Source organism: Gopherus flavomarginatus, chromosome 23 (assembly GCF_025201925.1).
Source record: "Gopherus flavomarginatus isolate rGopFla2 chromosome 23, rGopFla2.mat.asm, whole genome shotgun sequence".
Classification (NCBI taxonomy): Eukaryota; Metazoa; Chordata; order Testudines; family Testudinidae; genus Gopherus; species Gopherus flavomarginatus.
In genome coordinates, this window is record NC_066639.1 from 17,539,597 (window position 1) to 17,551,063 (window position 11,467).

Genomic DNA, 11,467 nt, shown 5'->3' on the forward strand with positions numbered 1-11,467 from the left:
GGCGCCGTGGCTTAGTTGGTTAAAGCGCCTGTCTAGTAAACAGGAGATCCTGGGTTCGAATCCCAGCGGTGCCTGCAGCGGGGGGAGGGGTGCTCCTTTTTCCTGGGCGGGGACCCCCAAAAAAATCACAGCCCCACCCCCGGGGACCCCCAAAAATCACAGCCCCACCCCTGCCCTTTTGCTGCGGGAAGGATTCGCGGAGTCGGGTAGCTGCAGCAAAAGGCCAGTCGCGAGCACACGCAGGTGCGGGGGCGGGACAGCCCGGTGCATGAAGGGGGAGGGACCCAGGCGTCCGGTGAAGTAGGGGCGGGAGAACCTAGGACATGAAGGGGGAGGGACCCAGGCGTCCGGTGAAGTGGGGCCGGGAGAACCTAGGGCATGAAGGGGGAGGGACCCAGGCGTCCGGTGAAGTCGGGGCGGGAGAACCTAAGGCATGAAGGGGGGAAGGGACCCAGGCGTCCGGTGAAGTCGGGGCCGGAGAACCTAGGACATGAAGGGGGAGGGACCCAGGCGTCCAGTGCATGGAGGGCAGGAGCCCGGTGCATGAAGGGAGAAGGGACCCAGGCGTCCGGTGAAGTCGGGGCGGGAGAACCTAGGGCATGAAGGGAGAAGGGACCCAGGCGTCCGGTGAAGTCGGGGCGGGAGAACCTAAGGCATGAAGGGAGAAGGAACCCAGGCGTCCGGTGAAGTCGGGGCGGGAGAACCTAGGGCATGAAGGGGGAGGGACCCAGGCGTCCGGTGCCTCGTGACATGGAGAGGAGTGAGAGAAGGTGCCCCCCCTCCCAGCACCTCATCTCCCCTGGCACAGGCCCCCGCCCAGCCCCCCTGTCCCACTTTCCCAGGGCTGGAAATTTCCATGAGTCACAGAGCAGCAGCCCCCCCCCCCCCCGGCCAGTCCCTTCGGGGGAGGAGCTGGTGTCTGTGCGCACAGGCATGCGCCCCCCTCCCATTTGTCACTCCCAAATCCTTCATCCCAGCCTGATCTCGGGGGTGAGGGGGTCTGGGCAGGGCCCGTATCTCAGCTGGGGGGTCTGGGCAGCCCCTGCTGCCGGTCTGTGGAGGGGAGGGACAGCGGGGGGGGGGAGGGCTGGTTTGCATCCCTGGCGCTGCAGAGGCATAAAAATCCCTGGAGGCTGGAGGTGCAAAATAAACTCAGAGCGTTTATTGAGGGCAGGAAGCGGCTCCCCCCCGGGTGGGGGCGGCCGCAGGGCTCGCAGCAGCAGGACAAGGGGGGGGCCCGGCCCGGCCCGGGGGTGCAGCGCGAGCCAGGTGACCCCGAGCCGGCCGGACAGGGGGAGGGGCCTGCGTGGGGGGCGCAGGACCCCCAGACAAGGCCAAACTGGCAGGATCCTGTGGACTGGGTGCAGGGGGGGGTCCCCCGCTGATGCTAAACTGGCAGGGGGGTGAAGCAAGAAGGGTCCTTACACCACGCCGAGCTGGCAGGAGGCCGAGGAGTCAGCACAGGGGTCCGGCTCGGGATCTCTACACCACGCAGGGACGGGGGGGCCCGGGGGCCCAGCCGGGGCCTTACACCACGCTGAGCTGGCAGGAGCTGGAGGGGTCCAGCTGGGGGTCTCTACACCAAACAGGGATGGCAGGAGGCCGGGGGGGCCTGGGGGCCTAGCCGGGGGGCCCTACACCACGCTGAGCTGGCAGGATGCCTGGAGGTGCCCAGGGGCCCGGCTGGGGGACCCTACACCACACCAAGCTGGCAGGAGTCCAGGAGGTGCCCGGGGGCCCAGCCGGGGGGCCCTACACCACGCTGAGCTGGCAGGATGCCTGGAGGTGCCCAGGGGCCCGGCTGGGGGACCCTACACCACACTGAGCTGGCAGGAGGCTGCGGGGGACCCAGGGGGACAGCCAGGGGGTCCTACACCACGCTGAGCTGGCAGAAGGCCGGGGAGCCAGCACAGGGGTCCGGCTGGGCGTCTCTACACCGCGCAGGGACGGCAGGAGGCTGGAGGGGTCCGGCCGGGGATCTCTACACCGCACAGGGACGGCAGGAGGCCGGGGGGGCCCGGGGGCCCATCCGGGGGCCCTACACCACGCTGAGCTGGCAGGAGGCTGCGGGGGACCCAGGGGGACAGCCAGGGGGTCCTACACCACAGTGAGCTGGCAGGAGGCCGGGAGGTGCCCAGGGGCCCAGCCGGGGGGCCCTACACCACGCTGAGCTGGCAGGAGTCCAGGAGGTGTCCGGGGGCCCTACACCAGGCTGAGCTGGCAGGAGGCCGGAGGGGGCCGTCCGGGGGCCCTACACCACGCTGAGCTGGCAGGAGTCCAGGAGGTGCCCGGGGGCCCTACACCAGGCTGAGCTGGCAGGAGGCCGGAGGGGGCTGGCCGGGGGCCCTACACCACGCTGAGCTGGCAGGAGGCCTGGAGGTGCCCAGGGGCCCGGCTGGGGGGCCCTACACCATGCTGAGCTGGCAGGAGGCCGCGAGGTGCCCGGGGGCCCTACACCAGGCTGAGCTGGGAGGGGGCCGGAGGGGGCCGGCCGGGGGCCCTACACCACGCTGAGCTGGCAGGAGGCCGCGAGGTGCCCAGGAGCCCTACACCACGCCGAGCTGGCAGGAGGCCGCGAGGTGCCCGGGGGCCCCACATCACGCCGAGCTGGCAGGAGGCCGCGAGGTGCCCGGGGGCCCCACATCACGCCGAGCTGGCAGGAGGCCGCGAGGTGCCCGGGGGCCCTACACCATGCTGAGCTGGCAGGAAGCCGCGAGGTGCCCGGGGGCCCCACATCACGCCGAGCTGGCAGGAGGCCGCGAGGTGCCCGGGGGCCCTACACCACGCTGAGCTGGCAGGAGTCCGCGAGGTGCCCAGGGGCCCTACACCACGCTGAGCTGGCAGGAGGCCGGAGGGGGCCTGCCGGGGGCCCTACACCACGCTGAGCTGGCAGGAGGCCGCGAGGTGCCCGGGGGCCCTACACCACGCTGAGCTGGCAGGAGGCCGCGAGGTGCCCGGGGACCCCACACCACGCTGAGCTGGCAGGAGGCCGCGAGGTGCCCGGGGGCCCCACACCACGCTGAGCTGGCAGGAGGCCGCGAGGTGCCCGGGGGCCCCACACCACGCTGAGCTGGCAGGAGGCCGGAGGGGGCCTGCCGGGGGCCCTACACCACGCTGAGCTGGCAGGAGGCCGGCAGCCCACAGCTGACTTTGTGGCGGTCGAAGAGCTGGCGAAGCTGCTCGACGTACAGCCCGTGGTAGTGAGCGACCTCGGCGCGGGTGGGGCGGGGGCGGCGCGGCACCGGGATGGGGCTCCCCACTGTGGAGAGAGGGGGGGTTAGCAGGGGGCTGGGATCCCCCACCCCTGCCCGGCCCAGGGACTGGGACCACCCCCTCCTCAGGCTCCTCACCCACGACGGTGACAGGCGAGGGGAAGGGCAGCGGCCCGCGCCCCCAGAACAGGCAGGGCGCGAAGCCCGTCAGGTCCTTGAAGCGGAGCTGCAGGTGCCGGAGCCGGCTGCCCGGCCGGAAGATGAGCTGCCGGAAAACCTCGTTCTCCCCGAAGGAATAGACGGGAACCAGGGCGGCCCTGCCACAAGACGTGGGGGGGCGGGGGGGTTAGAGCAGGGGAGCAGCACCAGCCTCCACCCGACACGGTGCACCCCCAGCAATGCAGCACCCACCCCTGTGCCCTCCAGAATGCACTGGCCTGGTGCCCACCCCAGCGTGCCCCCCAGCAATGCAGCACGCGCCCCAGTGCCCCCCGCAATGCACTGGCCTGGTGCCCGCCCCAGCCTGCCCCTCAGCAACGCAGTACCTGTCCCCGGCACCAGCTCACCCACCCCAGTGCCCCCCGCAATGCACTGGCCTGGTGCCCGCCCTAGCATGCCCCCCAGCAATGCAGCACCCACCCCAGTGCCCTCCTGCTGCAATGCACTGGCCTGGTGCCTGTCAATCTGCCCCCCAGCAATGCAGCATGCGCCCTGTGCCCCCCACAATGCACCGGCCTGGTGCCCACCCCAGCATGCCCCCCCAGCAATGCAGCACCTGTCCCTGGCACCAGCTCACCCACCCCAGTGCCCCCTGCAATGCACCGGCATGGTGCCCGCCCTAGCATGCACCCCAGCAATGCAGCACCCACCCCAGTGCCCTCCGCAATGCACCTTCCTGGTACCTGCCCTAGCGTGTGCCCCAGCAACACAGCACCTGCCCTGTGCCTCAGCTCACCCGTCCCAGTGCCCCCCACAATGCACCTTCCTGGTGCCTGCCCTAGTGTGCCCCCCCAGCAACACAGCACCTGCCCTGTGCCCCAGCTCACCTGTCCCAGTGCCCCCCGCAATGCACCAGCCTGGTGCCCACCCTAGCGTGCCCCCCAGCAATGCAGCACCCGCCCCAGTGCCCCCTCCCGCAATGCACCAGCCTGGTGCCTGTCCCAACCTGCCCCCCCAGCAATGCAGCACCCGTCCCCGGCACCAGCCCACCCGCCCCAGTGCCCTCCAGCAACACAGCACCCGCCCCAGTGCCCCCCCCTGCAATGCACTGGCCTGGTGCCCGCCCCAGCATGCCCCCCAGCAATGCAGCACCAGTTTCCGGCACCAGTTCACCCACCCCAGTGCCCCCCACAATGCACTGGCCTGGTGCCCACCCCAGCGTGCCCCCCAGCAGTGCAGCACCCGCCCGGTGCCCCAGCTCACCCGCCCCAGGCACCGGTGTCCCCCGACCCCTGCCCAGCCCTGTCTCAACACCCCCCCAATGCAATCACATGGCACCCACCCAATGCACCATCCTCGTGCCCCCTCAGTGTGCCCCACAGCAATGCAGCACCCGCCCTGTGCCCCAGCTCACCTGCCCCAGGCGCCAGTGTCCCCCCACCCCTGCCCACCCAGTGCCCAGCCACCCCCCCAATGCAATTACATGGCACCCACCCAATGCACCGGCCTGGTGCCCACCTCACGTGCCCCCAATGCACCTGTCCATATCTCAGGGCACCCAACCTGGACCCACCCAGCACCCGCCTCGTGCCCCAGCTCCCACACCCAATGCTCCAGCCTCCCACCACCCCGCTGGTACCCACCCGTGCTGCAGCGCCAGGCGCACAAAGCCGGAGCGGCGTTGCAGGGTGACGCGGTGCTGCCCGGGGGCGCAGTCCAGCGACTCAGCCGCGCCCCCCACCACGATCACCACCGCGTTGCCGGGCCGGGCAAGCAGGAAATCCAGGCTGGGGCGGCTCACGGGACACATCCCTGCGGGGGGTGGGGGGATAGTGAGCTGGGGGGTTGGCTGAAGCAGCAACCTCTCTCCACCCTGGGGTCAAACACCCTCTTTTCCCCAGGGAACAAGCTGGCAGCTCCCCCAGGTCCACTCCAGAGGACAATTAACCCCCCCCAGAGCATGGGGAGCCAAACGGGGGACAAGTCCCACTTCCCCGGTGAGGCAGGTGAGGAGCCTGGACATGGGGGGGTCCCTCGGGGGGGCACAGGGGTAAGTGCAGTGGGTGACCCCCAAATAAACTTATTATAGCTGGAAGAGGCAGAGGCCAGAAGAGAGACCCCCCTATAGGGATGGGAGACCCCCCCACACACACATACACACCCTATAGCACATGGCCATGGGAAGGGAGCTACAGGCTTCTCCCTCCATGTCCTCCTCCCCAGAGCCCAAGTCCATCCCCCTTGTCCCTGCCCCCCTCCCAAGCCCACCATGTCCCATTGGGAGGGGAGTGTCTCTATGCCCCCCATCCCTGCCGCCCCCACTCCCCAGAGCCCACCATGTCCCGGGGTGGGAGTGTCCCTGCCTCCCCAGAGTGCCCCCATGCCCCAAGGGGAGGGGAGTGTCTCTGTGCTACCCATCCCTGCCCCCCCAGAGCTCCCCATGTCCCAGGGTGGGGGTGTCTGTGGCCCCCATCCCTGCCCCCCCAGGCCCAGGGCAGGGGTGTCCCTGCCACCCCCCAGAGTCCTCCATACCCAGGTGGGGGTGTCCCTGCCCCCCCGGAGCCCTCATGCCTGGGGTGGGGGTGTCTGTGCCCCCCATCCCTGCTGCCCCCCCGAGCTCCTCCTGCCCCAGGGCGAGGGGAGTGTCGCTGTGCCCCCCATGCCGGGGTGTCTCTGCCCCCCAGACCCCCCATGCCCAGGTGGGGGTGTCCCTGCCCCCCAGAGTCCCTCCTGCCCCAGGACGAGGAGAGTGTCGCTGTGCCCCCCATGCCGGGGTGTCTCTGCCCCCCAGAGCCCCCCTGCTGGGGCCCCGCCCCTCACCAAAGCCCATCATGTACTCGCGGTAGAGGGGCAGGCGGAAAAGCCCCGCCAGCAGCGCCAGGCTGGGCCGCAGGCCGGGGAAGAGACAGGAGAAGCCGGGGCCCTCGGTGCAGAAGGCGGCCGCGGCCCCCACGCACATGATGCCGTGGGGGTGGGAGCCCAGCACGTAACTCCGGTCGGGGGGCAGCGCCGCCGTCTTCACCAGCTGCGGGGGGCAGAGGGGGGAAAGGTCAGCGAGGGATGTGGGGGTCAGGAAGGGGCCAGGGATCATTGTGGGGCAGAGAGAGCAGCAGACTCAGCCTGGGGGCTGGAGGGGATAAAGGGGGGTGCTGAGGGGTCACTGTGGGAACGGGGGTTCATGGAGCGGTTGGTGTGGGGCAGAGGGGGGAGCAGGGGGGCAGCCCCTGGAGGCAGGAAATGGGTGGGGAGAGATGGACAATTTGGACAGAAGACATGAGCCAGTAGGGGCAAGGGAGGGTCGGACAGACAGGCAGTCCGGGGGGGGTTGAATATTCAGACTCTGATGCGACCTCCCCAACATACCCACCCTGTCCCAGCCCCACTGCCCCAACCCCCCCTTCCTGCCTCCACTGCTCCTCAATCCCCTCACCCCCCGCCCCATTCCTTACCCCCTTGAGCTGAGCAGATGCCCCCTGAGACCCCCCCCCCATTACCTTGACGGGGTAATAATCAGTCAAATGCTGCCAGACTCGCCAGCGTCGCATCCAGTCTGAACGTCGGCCGCCTGCAGGGAGAGATATGGGGGGAGGAATGGGGCCTGTCCCCTCTGGGGGGGTGCTGGCTCCCACTGGCCCCAGGGCAGGGACTGGCTGGCTCAGGGGGGTGGGGAATGAGGTAGGGGCCTGTCCCCTCTGTGGGGCACTGGCTCCCACCTGGCCCCAGGACTGGGACTGGCTGGCTCCGGGGGCCGGGGAATGGGGCAGAGACTGGCTGGCTCCAGCAGGGATGGTGGGGAACGGGGTCGGGGGGCAGGGACACTCACCTCTCTCTGGGGTGTCGCGGTCGAGCACCCACCACATGAAGTACAGCACAGAGACGGCCCAGAGACGGGTGAAGAGCAGATAGAACAGCAGGGACGTGAAGAAGGCACCTGTCGGGGGAGGACAGAGCTGAGGGCCGGCCCCACACTGAGGTGTCCAACGAGGAGATTGTAGAACAAATGGATCCATCACACAGCGACCCGCCGCAAGGCCCAGCCGGGATCACCCCAGATCTGCAGGAACTCGGGAAACTGCAGAGTGTGTCACCTATCACCTAACTCAGCCGCTGGACCCGATGCCTGGAGGCCAGCTAACCTAACGCCAAGGTGATCCCGGCAATCACAGGCCAGTAAGCCTGACTTCAGTACCGGGCAAACTGGCTGAAACTCTAGCAAAGAACAGAATTGTCAGACAGGGAGATGAACAGAACTTGGGGAAGAGTCACCGTGGTTTTAGTAAAGGGAAATCGCGCCTCACCAATCTACTAGAATTCGTGGAGGGGCTGAACAGACACGTGGCCCAGGGGGACCCAGTGGATAGAGGGTATTTCGATTTCCGGAAAGCCTTTGCCCAGCCCCCTCCCCTAAGGCTCTTAGGCAAAGTCAGCTGTGATGGGACAGGAGGGGAGGTCCCCTCCTGGATCAGTAACTGGGTAACAGACAGGAAACAAAGGGTAGGAACAAATGGGCAGTTTTCAGCGTGGAGAGAGGGAAATCGTGGTGCCCCCAGGGGCCTGTGCCGGACCCCGTCCTGTTCAACAGAGTCATAAACCATCTGGATAAAGGGGGAAGAGTGAGGTGGCAACATCTGCAGATGATACAAAACTGCTCAGGATAGTTCAGTCCCAGGCAGGCTGGGGAGAGCTACAAAGGGATCTCCCAGAACTGGGTGACGGGGCAACAACGTGGCAGGTGAAATTCAGTGTTGATCAATGCAAAGTGATGCACATTGGAAACATCATCCCAACTCGGCATCTCCAGGGATGGGGGCTGAATGAGCTGTTCCCGCTCAGGAGAGATCTTGGAGTCCCTGTGGAGAGGTCTCTGCAAACAGCCACTCCAGGTGCAGCCGCAGCCGGAAATGCGACCAAAAAGTTGGGAATCATTAAGAAAGGGAGAGAGAATCGGACAGAAAATATCCTGTTGCCTCTCTATAAATCCATGGGACGCCCACCCCTCGAATACTGTGGGCAGGTGTGGTCGCCCCATCGCAGAAAGGATCTAGTGGGACTGGCAAAGGTTCAGAGAAAGGCAGCACTGGTGATCCAGGGTACAGAACTGTAGAGAAATCCCTGTGTTGAGCTATTTTCATACAACTTTGTATCAGACCCCTGTGTAGGAAAACGTATAGAGAACCTAGTGTCCAGCCCTGGGATAACGTTGTAGCCCCTAAGGAGAGTTACAGTAGAAGAAACATGTCTTTTTGCGAGCAGAATAAGATCCCCCCCCCACTCCCTTAATCAATTGCCCCGTTGAATGACCGAGGTGTGAATGAGCAAGGTGGGAAGGCAGCACCTCCAGACAGCTGCACCCCTTGCAGAGGAGCTGGGAGCCAGACCCAAGGACACTAAAACGTGTCAAGTGGGCTCAGGAAAGAGGAGCAGACACTGACGGCCTCCCTGGGGGGTTAGAAGCCAGCACCTGCTTTTGGAAACACCTCGGTGCAGCATTGGGACAACCCTCAGAAGAAAGCAGGACAAAGGCCCAACAGACACAGATTTCGGAGCTGGTAGAGATTTTCAGGAGAGAGAAGCTGCTATAAATGTGAGCCCGTGCACAGGACCCTGAGTCTCGTCTTGTCAACATGGAGCATCGATCCGGATCGGCAGAAACCCGGCTCCACCCCTCCCGCAGCTAACTCACCTGGCCAGTGCAGTTAGGGGGAGCAGCTAGTTGGTAACAAGACGACGACGCAGTGGGTGAGTGTGAGCTAAGAGGTGAAAACATTATCTGGAAGTTATAGCTCATCTGCATAGGATACAGTGGTAACCAATACCTGGATTACTAAGAAATGTGCCGTTTTGCCCTAATCCCCCTGAAAAGATCCTGCACAGAACTTTAAGTACAAGAGAACGGCTCCCGTCCGAGGCCAGACTACGAAGACGGAGCCTGGTCAGCTTGGAACAGAGACGCCTCAGGGGGGATCCGATCGAGGGCTATAAAACCAGGAATGGTGCACAGAAAGTGAAGAGGGAAGTGTTATTTACCCCTTCACACAGCATAAGGCCCCAGGGGTTGCCTGACGAAATTAACAGGCAGCAGGCTTAATACAAACGAGATGAAACGCTTTGTTAACCTGTGGAACTCCTTGCCAGGGGATGTTCTGACCAGCGTATTTGGCAGCACCCACCTCCCTCATTGCAAGAGTCAGACCCCCCCTCCCCCTGCCCCTGCCCCTCTTGGCCTCACTTACCGAAGAAGAGGAAGGTCATAACCCACTGAAACACGCTCAGCAGCTCAAGGTGCTTCTTCAGGGCGCCAGTCATCCTGCTTGGGGGAGCCTGGCTCCACAAAGCCCCTGGCTGGGATGAGAGAACCGAGTCCGGGCCCGGCCGGGCACCTCCTCACCCAAGGACCCCTCGCCCGGCACTGAAATGCAGCCACCTGTGGGGTAGGGGAGCTGGTGACACAGGGACCCCCTCACCTGGTGATGAGATGTGCCCACCTCTGGGGCGGGGCGGCCGGTTACCCAGGGACCCCTCGCCTGGTGCTGAGATGCAGCCACCTCTGGGATGGGGCGGCTGGTTACCCAGGGACCCCTCGCCCAGCGCTGAGATGCAGCCACCTCTGGGGTAGTAGAGCTGGTGACACGGACACCTAGCCTGGCACTGAGATGCGCCCACCTCTGGTGCTGGGCGGCCAGTTACCCAGGGACCCCTCGCCCAGCGCTGAGATGCAGCCACCTCTGGGGCAGGAGAGCTGGTGACACAGGGACACCTAGCCCGGCACTGAGATGCAGCCACCTCTGGTGCTGGGCGGCTGGTTACCCAGGGACCCCTCGCCTGGTGCTGAGATGCAGCCACCTCTGGGGTGGGGCGGCTGGTTACCCAGGGACCCCTCGCCTGGTGCTGAGATGCAGCCACCTCTGGGGCGGGGTGGCCGGTGATGCAGGGATCCCTCGCCCAGCACTGAGATGCAGCCGCCTCTGGGTGGGGCACGGGGCTGGTTATATGTTCCTGGCTCTGAGACAGGGCATGGGGACTGTTACCCTACAACCCCCCCCCGCCAGACTCACCCAGCCCCTGCCCTCCCAACCCCTCCCCCCGAGCCTGGCCCCTGCCCCCCAGCAGCAAGGGGCTCTCACCACCAACTCCACGCCCAGGGGGCTGCTCCCAGCTCCGGATCCACGTCCCACTCACGATGACGCACTTTGGCCCCGGAAGCGACATGAGACTCCGGCGGGGCAGGAGATAAGCGTGGGGGCGGGAGGGAGAGATTCAGAGCGAGGACATGGTGCTGATCGGACACCTGGGTTCTCTCCCGGGCTCCAGGAGGGGAGTAGGGGCTGATGGGTTAGAGCAGGGGGGGCTGGGAGCCAGGACTCCTGGGTTCTCTCCCGGGCTCCAGGAGGGCAGTGGGGGCTGGTGGGTTAGAGCAGGGGGGCCTGGGAGCCAGGACTCCTGGGTTCTCTCCCCGGCTCTGGGAGGGGAGTGGGGGCTGGTGGGTTAGAGCAGGGGGGCCTGGGAGCCAGGACTCCTGGGTTCTCTCCCCGGCTCTGGGAAGGGAGTGGGGGCCAGGACTCCTGCTAGACTTAGGCACCTCTCTTCCCCTGTCTGCACCTCATTTTCCTCAGGGTTTAACAAGCTACCAGCTGCCTTCACTTGGCCCAGGGAGACCCCCGCATGCCCAGCCCTGATCCGAGGTGCAGAGCTGGGTGGGGCATGATCAGGGCAGAGTCCAGGCCCCTCCTCGACCCACTGCAGCCCCTTACACAGCCCCTAGCCCAGCTGCAGGGGGCACCCCACCTCTCCCACCCAGCCTCAGACACGAGCTGGCACACAGTTGCCAGTTCAGTCCCCCAAGCTGCAGAGAGGGGCAGGCCCCCTCCCTACTTGTAGCTGGCTAGGTAAAGTATCTCAAACAGGCCTGTGTGGGGGGAGCTGGGATATTTTGCAGAACAGCTGGTGTTTCTGGTGTCAGCCACTAGGAGGCGCACATCCCCCTTCAAACCAGCCAGGACGCCAGGGTAGATGGGCCCCTCAGCGGATGAGTTCGATGGTGGTACCATAAAGCCCGGGGGGGGGGCAGGCCCCAGGCCGTTGTGTCCTGCTCTGGG

General features: G+C 66.0%; 1 protein-coding gene and 1 non-coding gene across 7 annotated transcripts; one reads left to right on the top strand and one right to left on the bottom strand.

Moving 5' to 3' along the window:
• On the top strand, positions 1-74 carry TRNAT-AGU (transfer RNA threonine (anticodon AGU)). Its single transcript has one exon. It is a non-coding gene; the product is annotated as a tRNA-Thr (tRNA).
• A 1,447-nt stretch (positions 75-1,521) lies between these two features.
• On the bottom strand, positions 1,522-11,157 carry MOGAT3 (monoacylglycerol O-acyltransferase 3). 6 transcript variants are annotated; one of them, XM_050933514.1, is made up of 8 exons: positions 10,496-11,157; positions 9,605-9,795; positions 7,195-7,302; positions 6,866-6,936; positions 6,192-6,396; positions 5,015-5,183; positions 2,963-3,529; positions 1,522-1,634 (listed from the first exon to the last, which is right to left on the bottom strand). In XM_050933514.1, exons 2-8 carry the CDS (start codon positions 9,675-9,677, stop codon positions 1,577-1,579), a joined length of 1,251 nt encoding a protein of 416 aa, XP_050789471.1. In that variant the 5' UTR covers positions 9,678-9,795; positions 10,496-11,157; the 3' UTR covers positions 1,522-1,576. The 6 variants fall into 6 exon arrangements, with proteins under 6 accessions (XP_050789471.1, XP_050789469.1, XP_050789470.1 ...); XM_050933512.1 differs by lacking the exon at positions 1,522-1,634 and adding an exon at positions 2,604-2,809 and having other exon boundaries at positions 2,905-3,529; XM_050933516.1 differs by lacking the exon at positions 1,522-1,634 and having other exon boundaries at positions 3,050-3,259; positions 3,351-3,529; positions 10,496-11,152.
• Positions 11,158-11,467: the final 310 nt, after the last annotated feature.

Coding starts and splice junctions, on each gene's coding strand:
- MOGAT3 (XM_050933513.1), bottom strand. CDS start 9,677: ATGACTGGCGCCCTGAAGAAGCACCTTGAGCTGCTGAGCGTGTTTCAG. Junction 7,303..9,604: donor TATGACCTTCCTCTTCTTCG/GTAAGTGAGGCC, acceptor CTCCCCCGACAG/GTGCCTTCTTCACGTCCCTG. Junction 6,397..6,865: donor CTGATTATTACCCCGTCAAG/GTAATGGGGGGG, acceptor TGCCCCCCGCAG/CTGGTGAAGACGGCGGCGCT.